Here is a 24757-nt window from a genome sequence, read left to right as displayed (position 1 = left end):
ACATTGAACATTGTTGTCGTCAGATTAGACAAGATACAAGCCCTCCCAAGAGGGGTTAAATCTTGAACCGACTGTCAACGTACTTCTCTTCATTCTTATTTAAAACAGTTAAGCACAAACGATAGTAAACCATATGAATGAATGAACGCATAATCCAGCAATGCCTCAAGAATATAATCGAACAGACGAGGGGAAGAGTTGATGATCGCATGCATTCGTACACCACCACAGCCTCAGCGACAGAGAGGAGTGGAGGTCCAGCCTGGGCAGACACAGGGCAGCGTCCGGACTCCCTAGCCCTCAAACGCTGTGTTGGAATGGTCTACTCTAAACGCCAGCAATCTGCATAAATTAGAAAAATTTATTTTTAGAGTTAAAATTAGATGGGAAGAGAAAGTCAAAGCTCTAACAGATATGAAATCATAGATGTTGAGTAGTCGGGCACGATAGGAGACTATGAAAAGTAGTCAACGAAGTTAACAGAATAATTTTTAAGAGATTGAATATAGAAATTAAAAAGTTAAAGTAAGAGTTTCAAGTACAAGGGCTATATTTATTATTAGTTTTAGTATTATTATTAGTTTTATTATTATTATTGTGAATAGATGTGTCCATATGCATTATTGTTTGTAATACTAATAATTATACAGAGAGTGATGGCGGATTAAGAACTGGAACACATCTAATCCGCCATAACGTGAACACAGTTTGATGAAATAAATAAATTTAAGATTACTGGCTGTATCCTGGCTAATATCAAACCGCGTGTTATCTTAGGCCTTCCTCTTATTTTCTTACTTTACAATTCCATTTCCTCTTTGTACTAAGTATGCAGAAAGTACTGCGCTGCATTAAAAATACATTTCGAGAGTATTTACGAAAATATATGTTTTGAAAACTATAATACTGAAAAGGCAGATCTTTGCATGCCAACTGCTTTTGTTTATCTTTCTGTCAGTTCTTCTCTGTACAGTCTTTTCGGAGTATAGGGAATTATTATAAGCGTGGACACTGCGCGTCGGTACCTTTGTTATAGTAGCGCCTTATTTCAGTGACCTTCAAACCAGTTCTATCTGAATCAGCAGGAGGTTCCGTTTTTTTCCCTAGAGCTGACACTGATATCGCACTAGCAATCGACAGCAGAATTAATACTTCTCAGCAGACTTGCCAGCGAATCAGGATTGCTGTTACACCGTAAGAGGGTGCTCGATTACACTGATCTCTAGCGTTTGAAAGTGGAATTAAAAACGCAGAAAAACAGACTAGGGAAATTCGTTCAGTAGCCATTCTTTACAATTCTTATTCGCTGGTCTTTAGTTATAATTCGACTTCGTTGAATTGCCACATGCACCATGCAATCAGGTTGCCGATGTACGGTAGTATAGAGGAGGTGGGCGACCGCCCTGTCTCGTAGTACAAGCAGTTCATGTTAAGAGTTGTGACCGGTCCAAATAGATAGAGCAGCTACAGCTAATGTATACCTATGTAAGCATTTGTTTTTGCATTACTGTGGTTGGAATAGTCAAAGTTTAGCAGACAAGAATTCAATGAAAAATGCTACAATGAGAGTGTTGCTGTTCCAAACAATTGCCCCTGGAATACCCTTACCCCCGCAGCCAGTCTTGACCTGTTGGGAAACGTGGTTTGATGCTGTTAATTATTATGCAGAACATTACGGCAAAATAATGGAGGTAATTGATTAATTGGATAGCACAGACAGTTCCGCTGTTTTTTTATTTTATTTTATTGGGTTATTTTACGACGCTGTATCAACATCTAGGTTATTTAGCGTCTGAATGATATGAAGGTGATAATGCCGGTGAAATGAGTCCGGGGTCCAGCACCGAAAGTTACCCAGCATTTGCTCGTATTGGGTTGAGGGAAAACCCCGGAAAAAACCTCAATCAGATAACTTGCCCTGACCGGGATTCGAACCCGGGCCACCTGGTTTCGCAGCCAGACGCGCTGACCGTTACTCCACAGGTGTGGACAGTTCCGCTGTTGCAGCTGTAAAATCATTGCCTTCTGAACAGCTATTGGAAGATATTCTGTTCATTGATTCTGATTTTAAAATCGTGTCCAAAAGCATCACCCTATTAGAATCGTCTAAACTACAACTCTCAGAAGCCCTTAATATAGTGGATAAAGTATCACAAACCGTTATCCAAAATAACAATTCACTAATTTCAGAAAAAGTGAAATGTAAGTTGGGAAATATTATTGCTAAAAATTCTGCCTATTCACAACTTCGTATTATAAATGATGTTATCAGGGGCCCGTTTCTCAAAACTCCTGGACTAGTAATACTAGTCTGTACAGTAGTAATATTAGTTCATTTTACAAGTCTGTGTTTCTAGAAACTACAAGAGTAAAGTAGTAGTTACCAGTTCACAGACTAGTAATATTGGTCGATTTCACCAGTTCATAAATGATCCTGTTTCTCAAAATGCTAATCTAGTTGATTATACTAGTATTCAACAGGAATATTCCTACAAGACTCTAAAGACTGGTGATTTCTATATTATCAGTTACCAGTGGCAATCTTTCTCAGATAATCAAAACAAAATATTCGATCGAAGTAGTAAAAAAGTTGTTGTGAGAAGAGCTAAAACTATATCGAGAAGGAACAATTATTATTCCTTTAAGAGAGCATTGTTTAAATATAATGAACGGTTTAAATAAAGTGCTGAAAAGCTTGGAGAGTTGTTAAATATAGTGGGACCTGCCATAACAAGACAAACAAATAGAAGTCATGCATTATCAGCAAAGCTTCAAATACAAATTGCTCAACAAATCGGGAAGTTGATTATTTTCCAATGCCATCTGCCCTAGACTAGCAACACTTGCAGAATTTTTTTCCTAATAATCTAATACCAATTCCTCAACTGCAGTAATTTTTGCTGGCTTTCCTCCTCCACGCCAGTTCTTCTGGCATTGTCAACTTTAGCCTACAAATTAAATATAAAACGACACTAATTTATGAATAGATCAAACGTAAAACTGAAAAAAAATTAGCGAATTTTTTTTTTTCATGTCGGCAGTAGATCCACTAGCTACATAATGTGTTCATATTATGATACTGTGAACTTGAATTGGTACGTATTAAAGTTGCTTTCTTAATGTTGGGTCAGTAAGTGTTCCTAACGTATGCATAATCTTTGTTCTGAGGTATCAGTTCCATAGCCTAACACATTACAAAATTTTTTGTCCATTCGTTTACTTTATCATTTTTTGTTATTATGCTTGAAAAAGCACCGAATGATATATCCTTTGATTCATTAATCATATTGAGTATATATATTATTTTAATGTACCAAAGTACATATGATATTTCCATGCAGATATTCTGCGTCATCATGCGATGAAAGAGTAATGGAACGTTCCATTACTCTTTCATCGCATGATGACGCAGAATATCTGCATGGAAATATCATATGTACTTTGGTACATTAAAATAATATATATGATATGCGTAAATCACTTCGTGATTTAAGACGGCGCTTATTCCGTCGGATCCCGGCCAACTAGTCACTCATAACGAGTGCACCTCAGCACATGTGTGGACTTCGGTCCTACGTTCATAGACAACTATGACGTAGTGCAGAGGGCGGCCACTAGAGGGAACCCAAGAGTTGGAGCTTAATCTGAGACGATTCTGTCCAGCGCCGGGGTTGTATCCGGTGTGGCTTAGTGGATAAAGCATCAGCATGTAGAGCTGAAAACCCGGGTTCAAATCCCGGCGCCGGAGAGTATTTTTCTCCGTTCCATTACTCTTTCATCGCATATTGAGTATAGTTAATTTGCTTTCAATTCATGGAATTTCAAGAGAAAAGAGAAGTAAGAACCAAAACACAAACAACTTAGCCTTCTAACTTCAAATAACAATACCTACTAATGACTATAAACAAATGAACTCAATCAGCTGACTAGTGAAAGAGATCATGTGACTAGTGAAAAATTGTCACAAGTTACTAGACTGGTAAAATAGTTTGAGAAACAATATACTAGAGCTGGTGAAATATACTCTAGTAACTAGTAACTGGTGAACTACTAAACTAATATTTTTGAGAAACAGGCCCCTGGTCACGACAAGACGTCTGAAGTTGGTGTACTAAAAAGTAGTGACTTTCCGTTCTTCAAATATGCACCTATTACATCGTGTGATGTCGAATGTACATTTTCCCAATATAAAAACTGGTTAAGTGATCATCGGAGGAGGTTACTTTGCAGTCGCTCAAAATGTACGTAACTCCTTACTGCAATGCACATATTCAAGGATGATGTGAGTATATTACATTAAATTTTAAGAGTTAATATATCTCACTACAAAATAATTGTGTATTTACATGTTTAGACATTTCCTACTTCAATGATCATTCATTATATTTCTTGAATGCAGGATACAGGTTTTATTGTAACCGCAGTATACTGCTCAGTGTTTATATCATAGGCATACTCCATCCGTTGCACGCCCCTTTCTCATACAGTCTATACCGCGTGCGCAGTAAACCTTACGATTCTCGTGGCAATTCCTCGAAGTCTAGTTATAATCAATTAAAGGGATTGTATTAATTTTCAATATCGATGAGTCAATTCGACTAGGAGATATTCTCACGAAATATACTGTAATAATGTTTCCTCAATCACTTGCGCAAAAATTATACGAATGAGTGAGTCACTCAAAATCAGATCAAACAATTTTTTTCTTGTCAAATTAAGCGGTACATAACATATATTTTCAGAAAATGTTTATTCATACTAATATTTCCCCGTTCAGTTTCACAACAGCTATATGCTGGTTGGGAGTGACGTAAATTTACAATTGAATGGGTTAGGAAACTTTGGAAAAAAAAAACCTACTTAATGAACTCGTTTAATCTTGTCAGAGCTCGGTTTCTTTTATATCTCTAATTTCAATCGGGAACTATGTTCACGAAGTATAATAATTTTTCTTCCAAACATAACGTTTCTCAAATGCTTCAGTCACACAAGACCAGATCAAACGATTTTTTCTTGACAAATTAAGCAGTATAAAATACTACCTTTTTCAAACAGATTTGTTCAGAGTAATTATACTCATACGTCCACTGCTTTGGAGTAGTGGTCAGCGTGTCCGGGATCGATCTTGGTTGGGGCAAGTTGCCTGGTTGAGGTTTTTCCAGGGTTTTCTCTCAACCCATTAAGATAAAATGATGGGTAACTTTCGGTGGCGGACCCTGGGTTCATTTCGCCGTCATTATCATCTTTATCTTCATCCTTGCTGCCAACAGGATTCTTCATCATAATCGCAAAAAAAAGTAAGTAAATGTGCAAATGGCTACACATCAATAAACAGGACGTGTGTGTGTGTGTGTATGTGTGGTGTGTGTGGTGTGCATGTGTGTGTGTGTGTGTGTGTGTGTGTGTGTGTGTGTGTCCTTGTCAGTGCTCGGTCATTTTATCGTTTTGGCTAAGTGTGAAAGGTCTCTCTTGACGTGGTGTTGGCATAATGGCGGATGCCCTTGAAAAAGAACAACGTACATCTTATGAAAATGACGTACAAGAATGATTGATTATAAATTGATATACACGATATTAGGAAGGAACAATAAAATGGCAGTAACAAAGAACAGTAGGAGAAAGAATAAACTAAACTGTACAAACGTTCTAGCGTCCTTGCAAGAATTCTCGGGACTATAAGGAAATATATGGAGCTCCAAGCTTGATGGTCATTTGTCTCATTGAGGAATACACCGTTCCATTTATATTTCAACACGCCTACACCTTAGAAGATGGTTAATGTATCGCTAAGCGCTATAGTGTGTTCGGAGTTCAAAAGAATAAAACTATAGGCGTCTTCTTAGAGAATATCCCCTTCTTTGTAATACAACTAAAATAAGTTATTTACGTATTTTCTAAAGTATATAAATAACAGAAGTAAATATATTCCATTTATTTCGTTATTGGAAATATATCTAATATACTGTAATGTCTAATTATAAGCAATACGAGGCGTTTATATTTGAAGCAATGATAAGTTACAGTATTTAGCTACGAGTACATTTCTGTTATTTCATATACGTTAGAAAATACGTAAATAACTTTTTTCAGTTATGTTGCAAAGAGGATGTCCGCTAAGAAGACGCCTATATACTCAATGAATGGTATTTTCTTAACTCCGAACTCTCTATAGCCGACGAAACGCGGTCCATAACATCTTTAAGGCCCGTTACACACTTGAAGAGATCTCGCCAGCGAGAAATGTGTTGCCAAAATGAGAGGAAGAGTCTTCCTCCACACACTTAGCGAGTTCTCCCTACCACAGATCACAATTTGCTTTAATCATCTATGCACTGCCTTCGTGCAGAGAGTATTTTTCTGATTATAGTAATCACTCTTTGGGAGAAATATTACAGGTTATGTATTTATGTAGGCCTATATTGTCGTACTTAAATATTATAACCTGTAAGTATATTGTCGTACTTTACAAATTATGTACGAACGCTACTATTTTGAATCTGAATCTTCAGATGATGAGGAACGGGAGTTATATAAACATATTTTGTTAATGAAAAGGAAAAATAGGCTTAAAATTAAAGCTAGAAATATCTGGTAATCACATTGTATCTCACGAAGATAAGGGCGAGTTTCGGTCACTGATTTCGATTTGGATGATGATACGTTTAGGTATTATTTCAGGTTGAATAGACCTCAGTTTTTTGCTATTCGTGGTATGATTGAGGATTCTTTGCTATGTTCGGATTAAAATTATGTAAACTGTTAAGACATATGGATACATTATTTCAAATGCGGTAATTAATACTATTAAATCTCATCAAAATAAAATATACCCCTATTTATTTTCAGATCATCTGATATTTGACTCCAGATTTCTTCTTTAAGTTTCGTGTTTTTATAGTTTTCATCCCGTGTATCATATAAATAGGCCTACGGGTGACATCGTACAAGTTCGATACGTTTCTGGCTGCAATTATCAGCCATCTTTCCTCATTTTCAATAAAAATATTACAATTCATCGCCACCTGTGATATCTTTTTCTACATTCAATCGTCATAAAGAGTATAAATGTCAAACATCTTTGATAAATGTGTCAAGAAAATTCGCTGAGCTACCGATTTCAGCGAGAAACTCGCTTGAGGTTTTCGCCTCGAACCAGAATCTCTTCCAGTGTGTGGATGTCCATTTGAATCCATGTTATGAATCTTTGAATTTTCTCGCAACACATTTCTCGCTAGCGAAATCTCTTCAAGTATGTAACGGCCTAAGACCGGGCCACTGCTCTACAGTCGTCTGTGGGTATATAGGTGGGATTCGATCAGCAACTCTATGGAGGGGAGATATCGTGACCTGTTTTAGCGTACCACCCTGGCATTTGCCTGAAAAAAAAAAAAAAAAAACAAGGAAATTCAGAGTAGCAATTCATAAATGGAACCCCATATCAACCGAACATAAGCATGTTGGCTGCCCTGCGGTCATCTATGTAGTATTCGAATGATATGATCTTCCATCTATCGGCTTCCTATTGAAAGAGACGTGGTTTAATCACAAATAAAAAAAATGTTGTGCAACTTGCTGTGGAAGGCGGACGAAGCATCTGTATACTTTTTTTTTTTTTTCGAACACTTCGGTTTCTCCCACCACCACTTAATTATCGGCGTTACATCACCTCATCGACTTCTAATATCTTCCGTACTTTAATGCCATCATAAAATAAATGGCTGTCTACCTATCTTCAAATTTCCTCCAATTTTTAGGTGGATTTTATTTCGTCATCTTATCCAATATCCTTTAACATTTCCTTGTGTTTCACCCCTTGCATAATACTGTATATTCATCTAGTAACAGTAATGACAGGGAAAACCAAAGTTCTTGAAAGAAAAATGCCCCACAGCCATTTTGTTCACAATAAATCCTTCGGAATTTCATAGAAATCGAAACCCGGACGTTTGGATCAAAAGTCCTGAGTCATGGTTTAGACAAATAAAACAAACGAGTGAGCGGGCTAACTAAAAAAAAAGTAATAATAATAATAATAATAATAATAATAATAATAATAATAATAATAATGACTTTAAGAATGTTAAATATTTTTGTTAAAATTTTTCAATATATTTTGACTCGAGTAACTGACATCAGATTGATTTCGATGGCTGACTAGCTGACCAATAGACTTGGCTGATTTACAGAGAGACTGACTGACTGACTGTTAACAAAAAGAAATTTTCTCCAAAACTTTTTCGTCAAAGTCTCATAATACAGGGTAATCCGTTTGGGAAGACATAAAATAAAAACGTGACAAAATGAGAACTGTTGCTATTTATTGTTACATAATTTTGTGCATGCATTCTAGAAGAATGGGAGTTTTGTCCAAATTAGACCTCAACGTGCCAACCTCTGCGAATACGACACAGTTCATATCTTGAGGCTAATTCCTCCAATGTGTGGTCTAACATCTCAGGGGTAACTTTCTCAAAAACTGAGAAAATCTTTGCTCTGAGATCATGAATATCCCTGGGTTGCTGTGCATACACATCATTCTTCACGAAATCCCAGAAAAAAAAAAATCAGGTGGTGTCAGGTCTGGGGAACTTGGAGGCCACAAAATTGGCCTTCCTCGGCCACACCAGTTGTTACCAAATGTGTCATCCAGATAATCACGGACGTCTGTTGTCCAATGAGGTGGTGCACCATTTTGTTGGAACAAAATGCCCATGTTGTTTTCCTGTTGCAGAATTGTTTCTACTGTTCATTGCAAATTATTTTAAAATTTATCAGTGAAATGTGTGAAAGATGCAGAAAATCCATTGTTAGGCGAAATTTTCAGGTAAGATTCAAATTTTCTGTTTTCTAATGGAGGGCGCTTGACTATACGTCATTTACCATCTTGGAGTGAAGCGTAGAAGTTATAGTTATTTTTACCGCTACTTTAGCGTTGCACTCGGTGCACTGTAGGAGATTAACTACATCACATCGGATGATGACGATTAATGGAGCAATGGTGGAATATCTGGAGGGGAAACGGGATACCCTGCGAAAACTTACCATTAAGCACTGTCTTAGTCTGTTAAGAATTCCTAATTTCTCCTTAAAATCATGTCATAAATTATTGTTCTAATATTTAATTTTGGTGTGAACAGTAGGCCTAAATTAAATTAAGCAAACAGTATTCATAAATATTGTCAACTAATGTTAAGGTTAGGGCGCGCGATAGTGTCACGATTAAGGTGTAACGCTGGAAGCAGGATGGTCGCGGGTTCCATTCCCGATGAGATTATGGATTTTTTCCATTGACCTTATGCTACCGGCCGCACTATAGCCGTAACATTTATTCATCCTCTAACAGAAATGAGTAGAAAGGCAGTTCCTTCGATTGGAACCATTTTTCTCCTCTTACTACATATGCTAGTGGATTATAGTGATTTTCTAGTTGTCGGTTTGAATTTTCTTTTACCAACTTTGTTTCGAATTTCGAGTACTGACAAATATCACTACCGGCAGTTATTTTCTAACTAGTGTTGGCAGCAATAATTTCGGTTTGCAATACAAGAAAACTGATGAAATGGAAGTAACTAGGTTTACGAAATGGAACGTAATTAATATAATTAATCAGTAATACCGGTATTAATATTAATATCAATACATAATTCAGTTGTGTTGCGTTGTGATTTTAATTCAACACTATATTCTGGTGAGTGTAATTAAATAAGATGTAATTTATAGACTTACTTGGTACGAAACATGCACGTGGCTAACAGACAGAAGTATATTTCACATTTTCATGAATTTCTTTCGTGCTTATATCTTTATTAAAATATCAAAGAAAGGAAATAGCATGGTAGCGATTTCTCCAAGAAAGAAAGCGCTTGCCATTCAAAGTATTTACACTTCACGAGTTATAGTTAATATGTAGGCTAATGAAGAAAGAAGACGTTGGGAAAAAAAATTATGCGCACAGGGACGGCAACTATAACGAGAATAGCAAAATTATTAAGAGTTTTTAAGTAGACTATACATTTCAAAGTGGTATTCTATTTTCGGAATTCGTACTAATCATTTCACGTGATTAAACAAAATATATTTTTAGGTTAGGTCTCATGAATCGTAAACTGTTCAGTCAAAGCAATGAATTTCATGTTGTCAAGCAAAATACATATTAATATTAGATAATACTAATCTAGTAATTACCAATATGCAAGATGTCCAGGAGAAAAATATACTATTTCACAAATTATTGAACCATTTAGAAAACACCTCCTAACATAAAGATGAGATGTAGTAAATAAGCAAAACATTATTATGTTAATACTATATTATTATTATTATTATTATTATTATTATTATTATTATTATTATTATTATTACAGAACATAGCATTGTATTTTTACTCTCTTTGCTCTTTAGTGATATCTGGTATTAGTTGGCAACACTGAACAGACGGCCTTTTAGGAACTATTTTGGTAATCCTCACTTCTTATAAAGACGGTGGGCACGTAGGACTGGCACCCCCTACTGCCACCTATGTAGTGTCGATTGTTTGTAGCCTACAGGTGGGAATATTAACTTCCCGCCACTCTGTGTACCTTCACGACCTGTGATGGGGATGGAAAAACTATTGATGTTAACATTGTTAATGGACAATGCATGTTAAGACTGATGCAGATGTACTGTACCTCAAAAAGTCAGTCTAAGACAAGTTACCTGCAACTATTCGACTACGGTTTAGCTGATTCGAGGACAATGCAAAATCGTGTATCCTGAAGCGAAATTAAATTGCCTTTAACTGCAACCGCAATGTCAGAAATCACGTACGATGATGCTGCAGTGTTCAACTTCGTCTTGCGTCATAATAGGAAACGAAATCCCAAGAGAAAGAGGTTCATGTCTCTGTCAATCCTTGAAAACGAAGCAGTGGGGCTTGATTTGTTAATTATTCAATGGCTGTGGTAAACGTCAGACAGGCAAAACCGCTATTCTTCTTTTTGTCAGTATACGGCTTGTGTTTTTATTTCGCTTTTCGAACTGCATTTTGTTATATTATTTCTTCAGCGTGTAAATTTTGTTGACTTGGAAAGCTGACAATAATAAACACTCACGTGGCGCTAGTCCAGAAGCCGGCTATATATAAAGACAATCTGCTTGCAGAGGTTCATTTACTTACGCGAAGGCGAGGTTGGTCTGTAGACAACGAATTGCTATTCAGTGTGCATAAAAGTTAGTTTGAAAGTTTGGTTCTTGAGTTTTACTTCATGTTTTTTTTTTATTTATATCGATATAGTATCATGTGGGAGATCATTCAGTGTTAATTAGAACATTAGAACTACCGGTAATTTAGGTTATACGTAATTATCGTGTGGTAATTCTATGGAGTATTTGAAACTTAGCCCAATATTCGTTTTCTAGGAGCTGTTAGTCATATAAAAGAAGATAAGAAGCAGGTTATTGAGAACGATTGTGTTGTATATGTGGCCTAATTTTAAATGTAAGTGACCTTATGGATATTGCGAAATTATCCTTCAAACCACAGGACTGTGACTTTTGAAATATTTATCGCCGGCATATTAACACGTTTAAATATTCCGCGGATATTCCATAATTACACCATTTGTCAATGCGAAAGGCAGTTTATAAACAACTCTAATACGAGACTTTGACAGTGGTGAAGTGTTTGTGATACTGACGGGAAGTTCGAAGATAAACGCGATAAAGATACAAAGTTGCGCATTTGTTTTGTCGGACTGCCGACAGGAATACAAGTAGAATAGCCAGAAATTGTCAATGTTATATTGATTTTTATTTTGTGCTGTTAATAAGGATATAGAAGACAGGCGAAAATGTCTCGATTTGATAGTATATATATGGGGAAGGACCCTGTGTTTGAAATGTATTTCCATGAAGATGGAAACGAGACTCTGAGTGCCGATGTGATTTCTGAAATAAAACGAGGTATTGGGCAAATGTTCTACATAGTTGACAGAGAAGAAATGACGTTCGAAAGACCGGAACAAGTACCGAACATATTTCAACAGGTGAGTGACATTTATCTTATAATGATATACGTACTCATGTTAACACATCTCGTTACGAAATAATAAAAAAAATTGTGTGAATTATATTTGGCCTTAAAATTACGCAAAGAGTTTTCGTAATTTATCAATAACACCGAAGTCTTTAATTAGGTCAAACGCCGGCATTCTTTAACAATTGTTTCTAAAATTGAAATAATGCTAATATCATTGTTTTTAATTATTGTATTGCAATGTAAAAATAGAATGAAAGCTAGTGTTGCCTTTCAGTTTTATTATACTGAAATTAAAAGTGAGGCTAACAGCTTATACCCTTTGTCAAACGTATTGGAATTTGAAATTAAACTAAAACATTCCGTTGTTTGTTAACGTGTGCTATGCTAATGGCTTGGTTTGTTTGTGAATTTCACTGAATTTTTAAGATTACTTGTAATTTATCGGAATTGAAATAACTGTAATATAGCATTATTAGTGCTAGAAATATTGAGTCAAAATGTATTAAGAATTTTCTTAAATATTTTAAATGCACAAAAAGACTTGAAATTCGGTATATTAAAATATAATGTTGTTGTTGTTTAGTCAACTATCCGAAGACAGGTTTGAACCCCATAAGTAACACCAATAAGGCATCACTCATGAGGTAACTAGGCCAGGAGATAATGGTGTAGGGTGGTCAGTTCCTTTCCCCCTCCAATATACAGGGTATTTCACGAGGATTTACCGTCCCTTACACAGCTTATTTCCTAAGACATTCTGAGCAAAAAATGTCATATAAACATTTGTCCTAATCTCAATATTTTCAGAATTACACTAATTTGAAGTTGTTTGCAAAATGTCATTATTCTTAAGTTTTAAGGGTAAAAGAATATTACAGATAAAGAATTAACTATTCAGGAGTATCATTTCTTTAATTAGCTAGTATTCTGAAGCTAAAAATGTGTTGTGAATTCCGTCGTTGCTTCGTACAGAATTTTTCTTTTCGATTTGTAAGTACAAAATTACATTTACTTATGCATTTATCACAACGATTGTTACAAATCACTCCACTCTTGTAAATTCTTTAAGAGTGTACATTTGGATGCATAATTAATCTGTAAATAATCAAGTTCCTAAAGTCGTATGATTTGTAACAATTTTTTTATAAGTGCGTAAGAATGTTGTCATTTTTAGTTAGAAATTTAAAAATAAAATCTGTGCAAAGCAATTAACAACACATTTTAGCTTCAGAACACTAGCTAATTAAAGAAATTATACTTCTGAATAGTTCATTCCCTATAAATACAAATTTGTAATATTTCTTTACCCTTAAAACTAAAGAAAAAAGGTATTTTATTAACAACTTCAAATTAATGTAATTTCGAAAATATTGAGATTAGGACAAATGTTTATATGACATTTTTTGCTCAGAATGTCTTCAGAAATAAGCTACGTAAGGGACGGCAAATAATAATTAACTTATGTCACATATAGATCCGTATATCACTCAATATTTAAAATGCATATTACAATTATGTGTCCCTTGTTGATAATAATTAAATGCAAATCTAAAAAATGTACTAGTTTGTTAGTAATTTTTAATTGCATACTGTTTATTTATTTATTTATTTATTTGTTTATTTGTTTACTTATTTATTTATTTATTTATTTATTTATTTATTTATTTATTTATTTATTTATTTATTTATTTATTTATTTGTTATTGAACATAACAGGCAAAGCCCAATTACAATGTCCAAGACTGACTAAAACAAGACTAAACTGATTAAAAACTAAAATAAGATTAAAACGTTTTGTATGCATTGATAAGCTAATACCACAGTCTAGTATATACAGTCACGAAGCTTGAGTTGATGAGGGTACTAGGAACAATAGGCTGTGCCGGTACTATTTCGCATTGTCTGTGATGAGGCGATAGTAGCGATCCTTGTGGTTAGCAACTATCTATGGATGCATATTTCCTACGTATTGAGCTTCATGACTGTATATACTAGATTGTGCTAATACTTTCACAATGTGATCCTTGACAGATTCTCTAAGATATTCTGGTGAAAGGATTTCTTCGAGTTACTTATGATTTATCATCAATTTCATCACATTACTGCATATTATCTCCTCACCATTTTAAACAATGTTCGATTGAAAAAGGGCATTACGTAATACATTCTCAATTAATTTATAATTTCTAAGAAAATTATCTTAGTTTCGTACATTGTAATTTGTTATTTGTATCATACTGATACCCACTGTCTCCTTAAAAAATTATTCGCCTTTAAAATAGAGTAATCATCGGTCGCTGTGTACTTTGAATAATTCTTGGATTTAAGTATAATGCACAATCGCCATTCGAATCTCGTCTAGGTAATCAGCATTTCTTTACTTTTTCCTTACATCTTATGTGGAGGGTCATCGTTGTAATGACCTTGCACTATGGTAGCTAACAGTATGTTAATTTCTTAGTTATATGGAATTATGTACTAGAGGAAAGAGTACGGAGTCTAGCAATGAAATAAAAGTGGATGTAATTTCGATGTACTGCATCTATTAATAATATGTAATACAAAAATTGACACGGGATTCATCGTATCCCTATAATTGCGTGAAACGTTTGTGCTGTTCGTGATTTTTATTGTGAGCATGGTTGGAATTGTAAGGGTGTTTAGGATTTTAAATAAATTTTGATACTTATTTTCATTTCTGTCTTTATGCTCCCCGCATTTAAATTTAACAAACTGGAGCCTTCTCGTTAATTACTTCATAATTGTTTCCCCATTCCATGAGGTCTAGTCTTGACACAGTGCAATTGATAATCGAAACGATTCACCTATTAATATGACACCAATGAGTTTTTTGAAATTGTAATGAATAATAATGTCAATGACTACCTCTGTGGTGTAGGGGTCAGCATGCAGAGGGCCCGGTTCGATTCCCGGTCTGGTTGATTTTCCTGGTTGAGGTTTTTCAGAGTTTTCCCTCAACCGTAAGGCAAATGTCAGGAAATTCGGGCCACAAAATCCCTGATTATCACCCGCCTCATTCATCACCGAAATTATATTCATAACAAATTAGTAATACATAAACAGTCGCCATCTAGTTCACAACAATAGAACCAGTCTCAACAATAGTACACAGGCCTTCGGATTTCAACCAAAAGATTAACTCGCGATATGACCAAAGATGTTAAAGCGAGTATAAATAACAGAGAGAAAAAAAAATGTCAATGTCTTTACAGAGAATTGGATTCATTTGAAAATTAATCATCATCATCATCATCATCATCATCATCATCATCATTTTCTTCAAGGCTTAGGCCTTTCGACCCGTTCCTTCTCCATCAAAATTGATTTCTGCATCGTTTAACTGGTCTTCCTAGTGACCTCCTTCCTCTTGGATTACAATCCATGGCTGCTCTAGCAATACGTGTACTTGGCATTCTATGTATGTATTCTTTCGAGTCCTGTTGTTTTGTTCTAATTATTTCTATTATACTTTGTATATTTAGTTCCTTTCTTATAACTTATCTTCATTCCTCTTTATATCTATTAAAGTATAGCCAGCTACGTATCTCAAAAACTTAATTTCTCCTGCTTCGATTCTTCGTTCGTGGTCTTTGGTTAGAGCTTAGTATTCACAATAGTACAAGAAAGCAGGGATTGCCATGGCTTTATAAAACTTCAATAAAATTTCCTTTGCACCTTTTTACCTGAAGTACGGCGAATTGTACCACAAACTCAGGACATTGTTATTAGAGTGGGTGTAGCTTGCTTCTTTATAATAATTATAGGTAGTTGATAGCAAAAATAGTTACATATATTTAGTTTATTATCAATTTCAACCTTTTTTCCATAAGTTATAGAGAAACCCAAATATTTGAATGTATTAACTTGTTCTATACTTGGACTCTCACTTTGAGAGAGGAACAGAAGTTAAGGGTGTTTGAGAATAAGGTGCTTAGGAAAATATTTGAGGCCAAGAGGGTTGAAGTTACAGGAGAATGGAGAAAGTTACACAACGCAGTTGTATTCTTCACCTGACATAATTAGGAACATTAAATTCAGACGTTTGAGATGACCAGGGCATGTAGCACGTATGGGCGAATCCAGAAATGCATATGGAGTGTTAGTTGGGAGGCTAGAGGGGAAAAAGACCTTTGGGGAGTCCAAGACGTAGATGGGAGTATAATATAAAAATGTATTTGAGAGAGATGGGATATGATTGTTCAGACTGGATTAATCTTGCTCAGGATAGGGAAGGATGGCGGGCTTATGTGAAGGCGGCAATGAACCTCCTGGTTCCTTAAAAGCCATAAGTAAGTATTAACTTGTTCTATTATTTTACCATCTATAACTATTTTTGCTTTAATTGAGTTGAGGTCCCAGAAAAGCTATTGTTTCTGTTTTATTTACAGATATTGTCATGTTAAAACTAGTCGCTATTTGATTCAACTTGAAAATGTTTCTTTGTGAACTATTTTCATTTTCACTTATGACAACATGGACATCAGCAAATAGTATAGTTGTAGGACTTATTTCATTTATTTTAAAATCTATTAAATCATTCAGAAAAATTTCTATGACCTCGTCCAAATAGTATATGTCAAAAAGTGTCGGGACCCCTTGATTTATTTCTCTGTATCATTTCGGAATGTTTTTTATTTGTATTGTATTATATCTATAAAGGCTCTGTATAGCTCTTATTAGATGAGAAGAAATTCCTCTATTTTTCTAATATTTCCCATAGTTTATATCTATTCACTTTATCTAAAGTCTTTTCATAGTCGAAAAAGATGAAATAAGTCGGTAAATTGAATTATTTTCTTTTCTCAGTCAATTGAGTTACGGCAAATATGCAGTCAGAACATGATCTCCTTTTTCTGAAACCATGTTGGCTGTTAGAAATTGGTCTCAATCTATCATTTAATGTTTTGGCATATAGTTTAGACTATAGCAAGAGTTCATAATACTGATACCTCTATAATTTTTCACTTTACTTCGATCTCCTTTTTAAAACATTGGGTATATTAGAGCTGAGTTCCATTCGTGGGGAACGTAACCGCTGAACCAACATATATTAACAAGATTTAATAATCTGATTTGTACATTAGGTGATGCATATTTTATTACTTCGATGTGGATTTTGTCTATGCCTGAGGCTTTCTTATTTTTACTACTTTTAAGAGTTGTTAATAATGTTTCTAAAGTTATCGGTCTACATTTTCATTTGGTCCAGCTAAAATAAGTTCATTTTCATTGCAAGTCCATAGTTCTTTAAAATACTCAAGCTATTCTTTTCCTTCGAAAATTAATATCGCATAAATAATTCAGAATGAGACAATTTTAATTTGATTATTTCTGTCTTTTACTTCCGCATTTATTTATCAACACCGTTTTTTAATTAAAATGAAGTTAAATATTTACATTTACTGCACAGTCCCAAACTGATCGGAATAGCGTGGCTCTTGTCGCTGACAGTTTTGCTGACAAGTGAGAAAAAAAACTTCCTTCAGTTATCTGTTATAGCTACAAACAAATTCTCAAGGTGTTATTAAAGTGTGATATGAGTAAACTGCAACTTTGAATTCTTTATTTTGACAAGGTTGAATATTATCTTATCAGTCGCTTTATGTAAAGCTAAAGATTCCCCACTTTACATGAAAACCCATGTTTTCAGAACGGTAGAACTTCAGTGATCGTGGCACCATAATGGGAATGAATGATCAACATCATATTCTTGCCTCATTTTAACTTTCGGAATAAAAATTCCGTATACTAATTTTGTTACAGACTGAGACATAATAACCGTTCTGAAATTTGTGGCGAAATATCTATAGACTTCAACTTTTAATGCAGGCATTTCTAATTTACAAAGTAGTAATACCGGTGCTAAGGGGACTTGTACGTGAACGCATAAAATATGCAATATATATTTAATAATATTTAAACTTCTCATGTACACTAGTGGAAAGAAAAAATGTTTGGATTAAAGACGTCTTCACGGCGGCCATGCAGCACAGATGTGCCAAAATTCTGCATCATATTATCTTCATTATTTCGTTTACTATTTTCTCTTTCATGCTTATATAAGAATGTAACCCTGTTTTGACATTATCTCCAAATTTAGATAATGATACAACTCACGAAACTTCAAAACACACGAATTTAACAACGAAAAATTTTCCAGGAGCCCGCGATTTTCATCACGGCATAATGTTTGACTTGTAAGAAGCATGTTACCGTGTAAGGAGAATTAGTAATAAATTGTTAGTGAATCTATTTTTAGTATTGTTAACGTCTTGTAACGAAAAAGCAACATTGTATTGTGGCATAATGGAAGTTTAATACAGAAAAATCCCATCGTGGCTTTCATTAGACACTTCAGCTGCAGAAAATAGGTTGAATTTGTTTGAATAATATCTAATATAATTAAATTAATTGTAAGTTTATGTAGAGTGCACATTTTAATGCATTTTATAGCCTATATTTTAATACATATTTCAGTAATTATTTTTGCACACATGAACTTGTCCAGAACGGAATAACGCTGTTCTTGTTGCTTGCGTGAAATAACGTGCTTGGATGACATCACCGTAATATCTAAGGTTCTACTTATGGTCTGCAAAGAAAAGCAATTGAAAAAATGTGAATTCAGTCCTGGCAGAAAGAAAAAAAAAACACACAGTTTACAGTACAGACAATATCAATGCTTTCATTTTGTTGAATGTCTACAGTCGCGTAAACCTTAATATAAAAACGAAGTCTTCTATTAACATTTTGTTGTGTAATTCCATTGCATTTTAGAACGAGAAATCTCAAAGCGAAAATATCCATCTTCACTTCCACTAACACTGTCCTACTAAAATATAAATATAAAAAAGAAAATCTTTCAGTACCATCAAAATACATATTCGTCAAGCCGCTAAACCTGATAGGATAAAAAGAAAGGAGGGAGCAATCCTAGCAATCCTAGCAAATGCTTGACATCGGTGCGACGGATATGACGTCAAACTACACCTTCTACGCCCCATAATCCTCCGCGAAATACCACCAAATATTCAATTGCTACTGACTATTTTGGTCATACGTAAACGGTTTAAAATGGATGTGGAGATAACAGGAGTATTAACAGATTATTATATTATTGTACAGTAGTGGCAAAAAAAACCGGACCGACCCTTGTAGCTGATTTCAGAGCCTTATTCACTCCAGAGCACGATAGACTGGTAACTAAGACTTTCGTGGTTCGAATCCTGCCTGGGAAGGAAACTTTTTTTTGTTCCTTATTCAAATTTATTCCCAATACTTTTCGATTGCTGGTAAAATTCATGTTCTGGGAATAATAAGTTAATTAAGTAGTAAAATATCGCTGCAATCGAAAATTATTGGGAATAAATTTGAATAAGGAACAAAAAAAGTCTTAGTTACCAGTCTATAGTGCTCTGGAGTGAACAAGGCTCTGAAATTAGCTACAAGGGTCGGTCCGGTTTTTTTTTTTTTTTTTTTGCTACTACTGTACATTTCACCGTATATTTATTAAAAGTGTTATCAAGAAGGATTTTGGCACTCTTTCATAATGTTAAAGCATAGGGGGACATATCAACGGACATATTCTACAGTTGAGCTGAACAGAATATTAGCTTATTTATAAAAAAATAACTCCTGCTGAACTTGACTACACTTTTGAAATATTCACAACAACACGAAACAATTCGTAATCGTTGTAACACGAACAAAACAGCTGATAAACACACCGGAAAAAGAGGTTAACTATGGGTAATTTGACTGCCATACCAGTACACCCTTTTGATTCCACCATTTCAAACTCATGCTCCCTCCTGTCTTTCTATTCTCGAAGCGCTAAACACATCAATCTCGAAAAATTACGCAACAGGACATCTCTAAACAGTGGGCTAGCATCATTCCCTCTACTCCTAATTGGCCGAGCAAAGAAGCAGTGGAATATTCCGTCTTCATACTAGTCATGATTGGCAGCATACAGTACCTTCATCGTATGGAAATTCTACCAGAGCCAGATTGCAAACTTTGTGGGCTCAAGGAAGTAATGAACAGAGATCACTTCCAACTCCGCCCAGCTTTAAATAGGACAACAGAAAAAGACCGGTATTGAGAAGTTAGAACGCTCATGACCCAATACTGAGCTCACATATCCGGTTGATTCCACTTTCAATTTTAAATATAGGCCTATTTAATGTATTCAATGTATTTAGCATTATAATTATATTCAGTGCTCCTTTTTTTTCTGTTTGTATTTGAATTGTTCTTTGGGTCAATGTCACCGCATAATGTACTGCCATTGGAATAAATAAACTTCCACATAGCAATTTTCTACAGAGTAGCACACCAGCACAAGAAACGTGCAAATGCACACGTTCCGTGTTCACGTTCGTGACGATATGATATTTTTTTATGTCGCCATAATATACTTATGTTTCAATTTTATTGGATTCTTCAGGTCTCAAAACGTACGTTGTTCACTGAGTTAAGCACCGAACTCTCGAACAAATTACGTGTTCATAATATGTGTATAAGATATGTGTGCAAAAATATGCGACACTTTTTAAACACCCTGTATAAACTATTATTTTGTAAACATTTTCTCAAAGTTGTGATCCCAAATGTGTACACAACAAAGAGAAATGTTTCAGTGTATCAATTTGTCACTGTGGAGAATAAGGTGGCCATAAAGTAAGCTAAGCTTTTGTTTATGAGTATTTAATTCATGGCCCCTTATTTTCCATAGTTATAAATTGATATAATGAAGCATTTTCTCTTTGTTATGACACACACACTGGGATCATAAATTTGAAGAAATTGTTACAAAATAATGGTTTACAAATATTAAAAGAAAAAAACATTATTTTGTACGTTTTGAAAAATGAATACAAAAATGGGAAAATACGTAGCTGCATGATGTCATTTTCAACACAGAATCCTTGACACTCCTTTCATAAATGAAAAAAAAAAAATATATATATATATATATATATATATATATATATATATATACACGAGGGAGAGTCAAAAAGTAACCTTAATAATTGTTTTATTAACTGAATATGTGCAATAAGACTGCAAAGACTTTATCACGTTTCAACATAGTCCCAACTACGCCCTTTAATAAAATCTACTAAAAAAATACTCTACGAATCTAGAATATTTCGCAGATTTTCTTCTAAGTGTTCTACAGAATCTATCATTCTTAGTATCAATGTTAATCGTTTCCCACGGTTAAACACCACTTTCTTTCTGGTGTATGAATAATAGGCCTACAATGTTTTTATACTGTATAAACGTTATTTTAACAAAGTTTCGGAGAATTGAAAAGTAACATATTTTATGTATTTGTGCGTTTGTTGACTTATCGTGTGCAATTTTAACTGTGTTCTTTATTTTTCAGGCGTGGCCTTACTTCTTGGCATTCTTGGCGATTGAGAACCTCATTTTATGGTTGGAAGAAAAACCTACAATACGCATAAACGATGGAATAACATCATTATCTCATGGCATCATAATGGAATGCGGCAGGTATGTGTGAATCTACACAATTAAAAAATAATACAGATTAATGTGCTTAACAGTTCGGGCCCTACTTCTCTCGCGGTCATCTTCATTTTATTGAAAAAGTAGAAATGTTGAAAAAAACATACGAGTAATTATTCATTCATTCATAGTGTTCTGCCCAAGGGCAGGTCTTTCATTCCAATCCGGCATTCTCCCTTCCTCTTGTCTCCGCATATGATCCATATATCTTAATGTCATCTATCATCTGATATCTTCTTCTGCCCCGAACTCTTCTCCTGTTCACCATTCCTTACAGTGCATCCTTCAGAAGGCAGTTTCTTCTCAACCAGTGAACCAGCCAATTCTTTTTCTTCTTCCTGACCAGTTTCAGCACCATTCTTTCTTCACCCACTCTTTACAACACAACTTCGTTTCTTATTCTGTCTGTCCATTTCACACGCTCCATCCTTCTCCATATCCACATTTCAAATGCTTCTAGTCGCTTGCCTTCACTTAGTCGTAATGTCCATGTTTGTGCCCCATACAATACTACACTCCACACAAAACACTTCACTAGTCTATTCCTTAGTTCTTTCTCCAGAAGTCCGCAGAAGATGCTCCTCTTTCTATTAAAAGCTTCCTTTGCAATTGCTATTCTTCTTTTGACTTCTTGACAGCAGCTCATATTACTGCTTATAGTATATCCATATTCTTGACTCACTAAGGAACCTCTTTTACCCCTCATATCGAAACCCGTCCTGAAATTTTGCACAATCGTAGGTAACGCAAAAATAAAGTAGTGTGCAAAAAATAAGCGACCGAGACAACATATAACATGGAAAAATAGTAATGTTATGAATGTTGACGTTGCGTTGCGTATTCTGTTAATTTTGCGGTAGCACAGGTGAACTCCCAGCGCGCGGTTTCCTTCCCCCTACAGCTGATCTGTTTCATCGAACCCAGTTCCACAAACGTTTGATTTTGAGTGATGTGCAGTCGTATAACGTATTAGATATTTATTGTGCTGTGCGTGATATTTGCGGTCAGTGAAGTGATAAACCAAATAAATGTGCCATTCTTGATACAAATGGTTTGCGGTTTGTTCTAGTTCTACAGTATTTCCGATCTTGCGTAGTTGCCGAACACAAATTTTCTGATTTTTCTGCTTCGACTACGGAAATGTTTTTTTTTTAATTAGTATCCAAGAATAAGAAGTACGGAACTTAACGTTCCCCATTGAAGATGCGATGTTTTAGAGCCCATTCACGCAGATATTGGTCCATGCTTCCACGAAATGATTATGAATTATTTTGTGTAGGCTACAATTTTTTTTTAATTAGTGTCAGAAATTGCCTTCTGTTCAACTTGTCGCGTCCATGTATATAATTGTATTATAGACGTAACATAAGGAAGTGCTTTACGTATTGTAGCTACAGAATAACTTTTTTCTTTCTCTTTCATTTAGCTACAGATTCACTGCGTTTTTGTTTGTAATTTATAGAAATGTTTAATTTCTTGTTAGACTTCTTTGGAGGACTAGGCTCATAACTTGATTATGATGATACTATTGCCCTCTTTTTCATCATTAGACGAATCTATAGCTAAGTGAACATCACCTTCTCTATCACAATCTGAATCACTCTCATTCCTTTGTATGTCAAAGGTTGAAAATATTTCAATAGTGATATGCTAAGCAAATTCATGAGATTAAAAAAAAATGATATTTTCGCTGATCTCATGTTTCTGTAATGTTTTTATTTTTAAAGTAGTTTTTATCAAAAAATAATACAATCACTGGATTTACCACTTTACTGACCGGATGCATCACGCACAGCACAACAAATGTCAATTACGTTGTTATACGATTGTACAGCTCTCACAATCAGACATTTATGGAACTGGGTTCGACGAAACATATTAGCTACAGGATGAAGGAAACAGCGCGCTGGGAACTCACCTGTGCTGCCGCAAACTTAATAGAATACGCAACGCAACGTCAGTATTCATAACATTAATTATATCGAGCACTCATTTTTTGCACACTACTTTGCTTTTGCTTTAAAGCGAGAGGTTTGGAAGTAAATCCCGAAAAGACAAAATAAATGATTATGTCTCGTGACCAGAATATTGCACGAAATGAAAATACAAAAATTTGAGATTTATCCTTCGAAGAGGTGGAAAAATTCAAATTTCTTGGAGCAACAGTAACAAAAATAAATGACACTCTGGAGGAAATTAAACGCAGAATTAATATGGGAAATGCCTGTTATTATTCGGTTGAGAAGCTTCTGTCATCTAGTCTGCTGTCAAAAAATCTGAAAGTTAGAATTTATAAAACAGTTATGTTACCCGTTGTTCTATATGGTTGTGAAACTTTGAGAGAGAAGCAGAGATTAAGGGTGTTTGAGAATAAGGTTCTTATGAAAATATTTGGGGCTGAGAGGAATGAAGCTACAGGAGAATGGAGAAAGTTACACAACGCAGAACTGCACGCATTGTATTCTTCACCTGACATAATTAGGAACATTAAATCCAGACGTTTGAGATGGGCAGGGCATGTAGCACGTATGGGCGAATCTAGAAATGCATATAGAGTGTTAGTTGGGAGGCCGGAGGGAAAAAGACCTCTGAGAAGGCCGAGATGTAGATGGGAGGATGGTATTAAAATGGATTTGAGGGAGATGAGATATGATGATAGAGGCTGGATTAATCTTGCACAAGATAGGGATCGATGGCGGGCTTATGTGAAGGCGACAATGAACCTCCGGGTTCCTTAAAAGCCATTTGTAAGTAAGTGAGTAAGTAACTTTGCTTTTGCATTACCTACGATTGTAAAAAAATTTCAGGAGAGGTTTCATTATGAGAGATAAAAATGTTTCCCTTGTCAGAGAATTCAAAATTATACATGTCTGTCAGTGGACAGGTTTATTCAGCAGAAGAGAGAGGGAGATGGCATTCTTCATTTTTAAGTGTTATAAATACCTGGGACTCAGATTAGAGCAGATAGAGAATTCCTGGAGTAAGGTCTTGTGATTGCAGATTAAAGAGTCTATCTATTAATCCCATTTGAGGATAACGGCGCGGGCTGGGGACTGTCCTCTCACGTAGGCTGCTGTATACCCGGAACGGAATGGTGGCCCTAAGGCCCCCGGCTCTCCTGAACTTCCCTACAGCCTATAGAATCCCATAGGTTCCATGAGCACTATGAGCACCAGCAAC

At 35.1% G+C, this 24757-nt stretch overlaps 1 protein-coding gene and 1 non-coding gene across 4 annotated transcripts in view; both read left to right on the top strand.

The window, feature by feature from the left end:
* The first annotated feature begins 3676 nt into the window (after positions 1-3676).
* Positions 3677-3748, top strand: TRNAY-GUA (transfer RNA tyrosine (anticodon GUA)). The gene has a single exon. It is a non-coding gene; the product is annotated as a tRNA-Tyr (tRNA).
* A 7386-nt stretch (positions 3749-11134) lies between these two features.
* LOC138694578 (alkylglycerol monooxygenase-like) overlaps positions 11135-24757 on the top strand; it is a 53468-nt gene continuing 39845 nt past the window's right edge. For 2 of the 3 annotated variants that reach the window (XM_069818445.1, XM_069818446.1), the window contains exons 1-2: positions 11682-12026; positions 21435-21562. In XM_069818445.1, the coding sequence (XP_069674546.1) occupies positions 11832-12026; positions 21435-21562 (323 nt within the window). In that variant the 5' untranslated portion in view covers positions 11682-11831. Of the gene's footprint in view, positions 12027-21434; positions 21563-24757 lie in introns of all 3 variants that reach the window. The other variant, XM_069818444.1, reaches the window with a different exon arrangement.

The sequence above is a fragment of the Periplaneta americana genome, chromosome 2 (genome assembly GCF_040183065.1).
Source record: "Periplaneta americana isolate PAMFEO1 chromosome 2, P.americana_PAMFEO1_priV1, whole genome shotgun sequence".
NCBI lineage: Eukaryota > Metazoa > Arthropoda > Insecta > Blattodea > Blattidae > Periplaneta > Periplaneta americana.
This window is presented reverse-complemented; position numbering and strand designations above follow the sequence as displayed.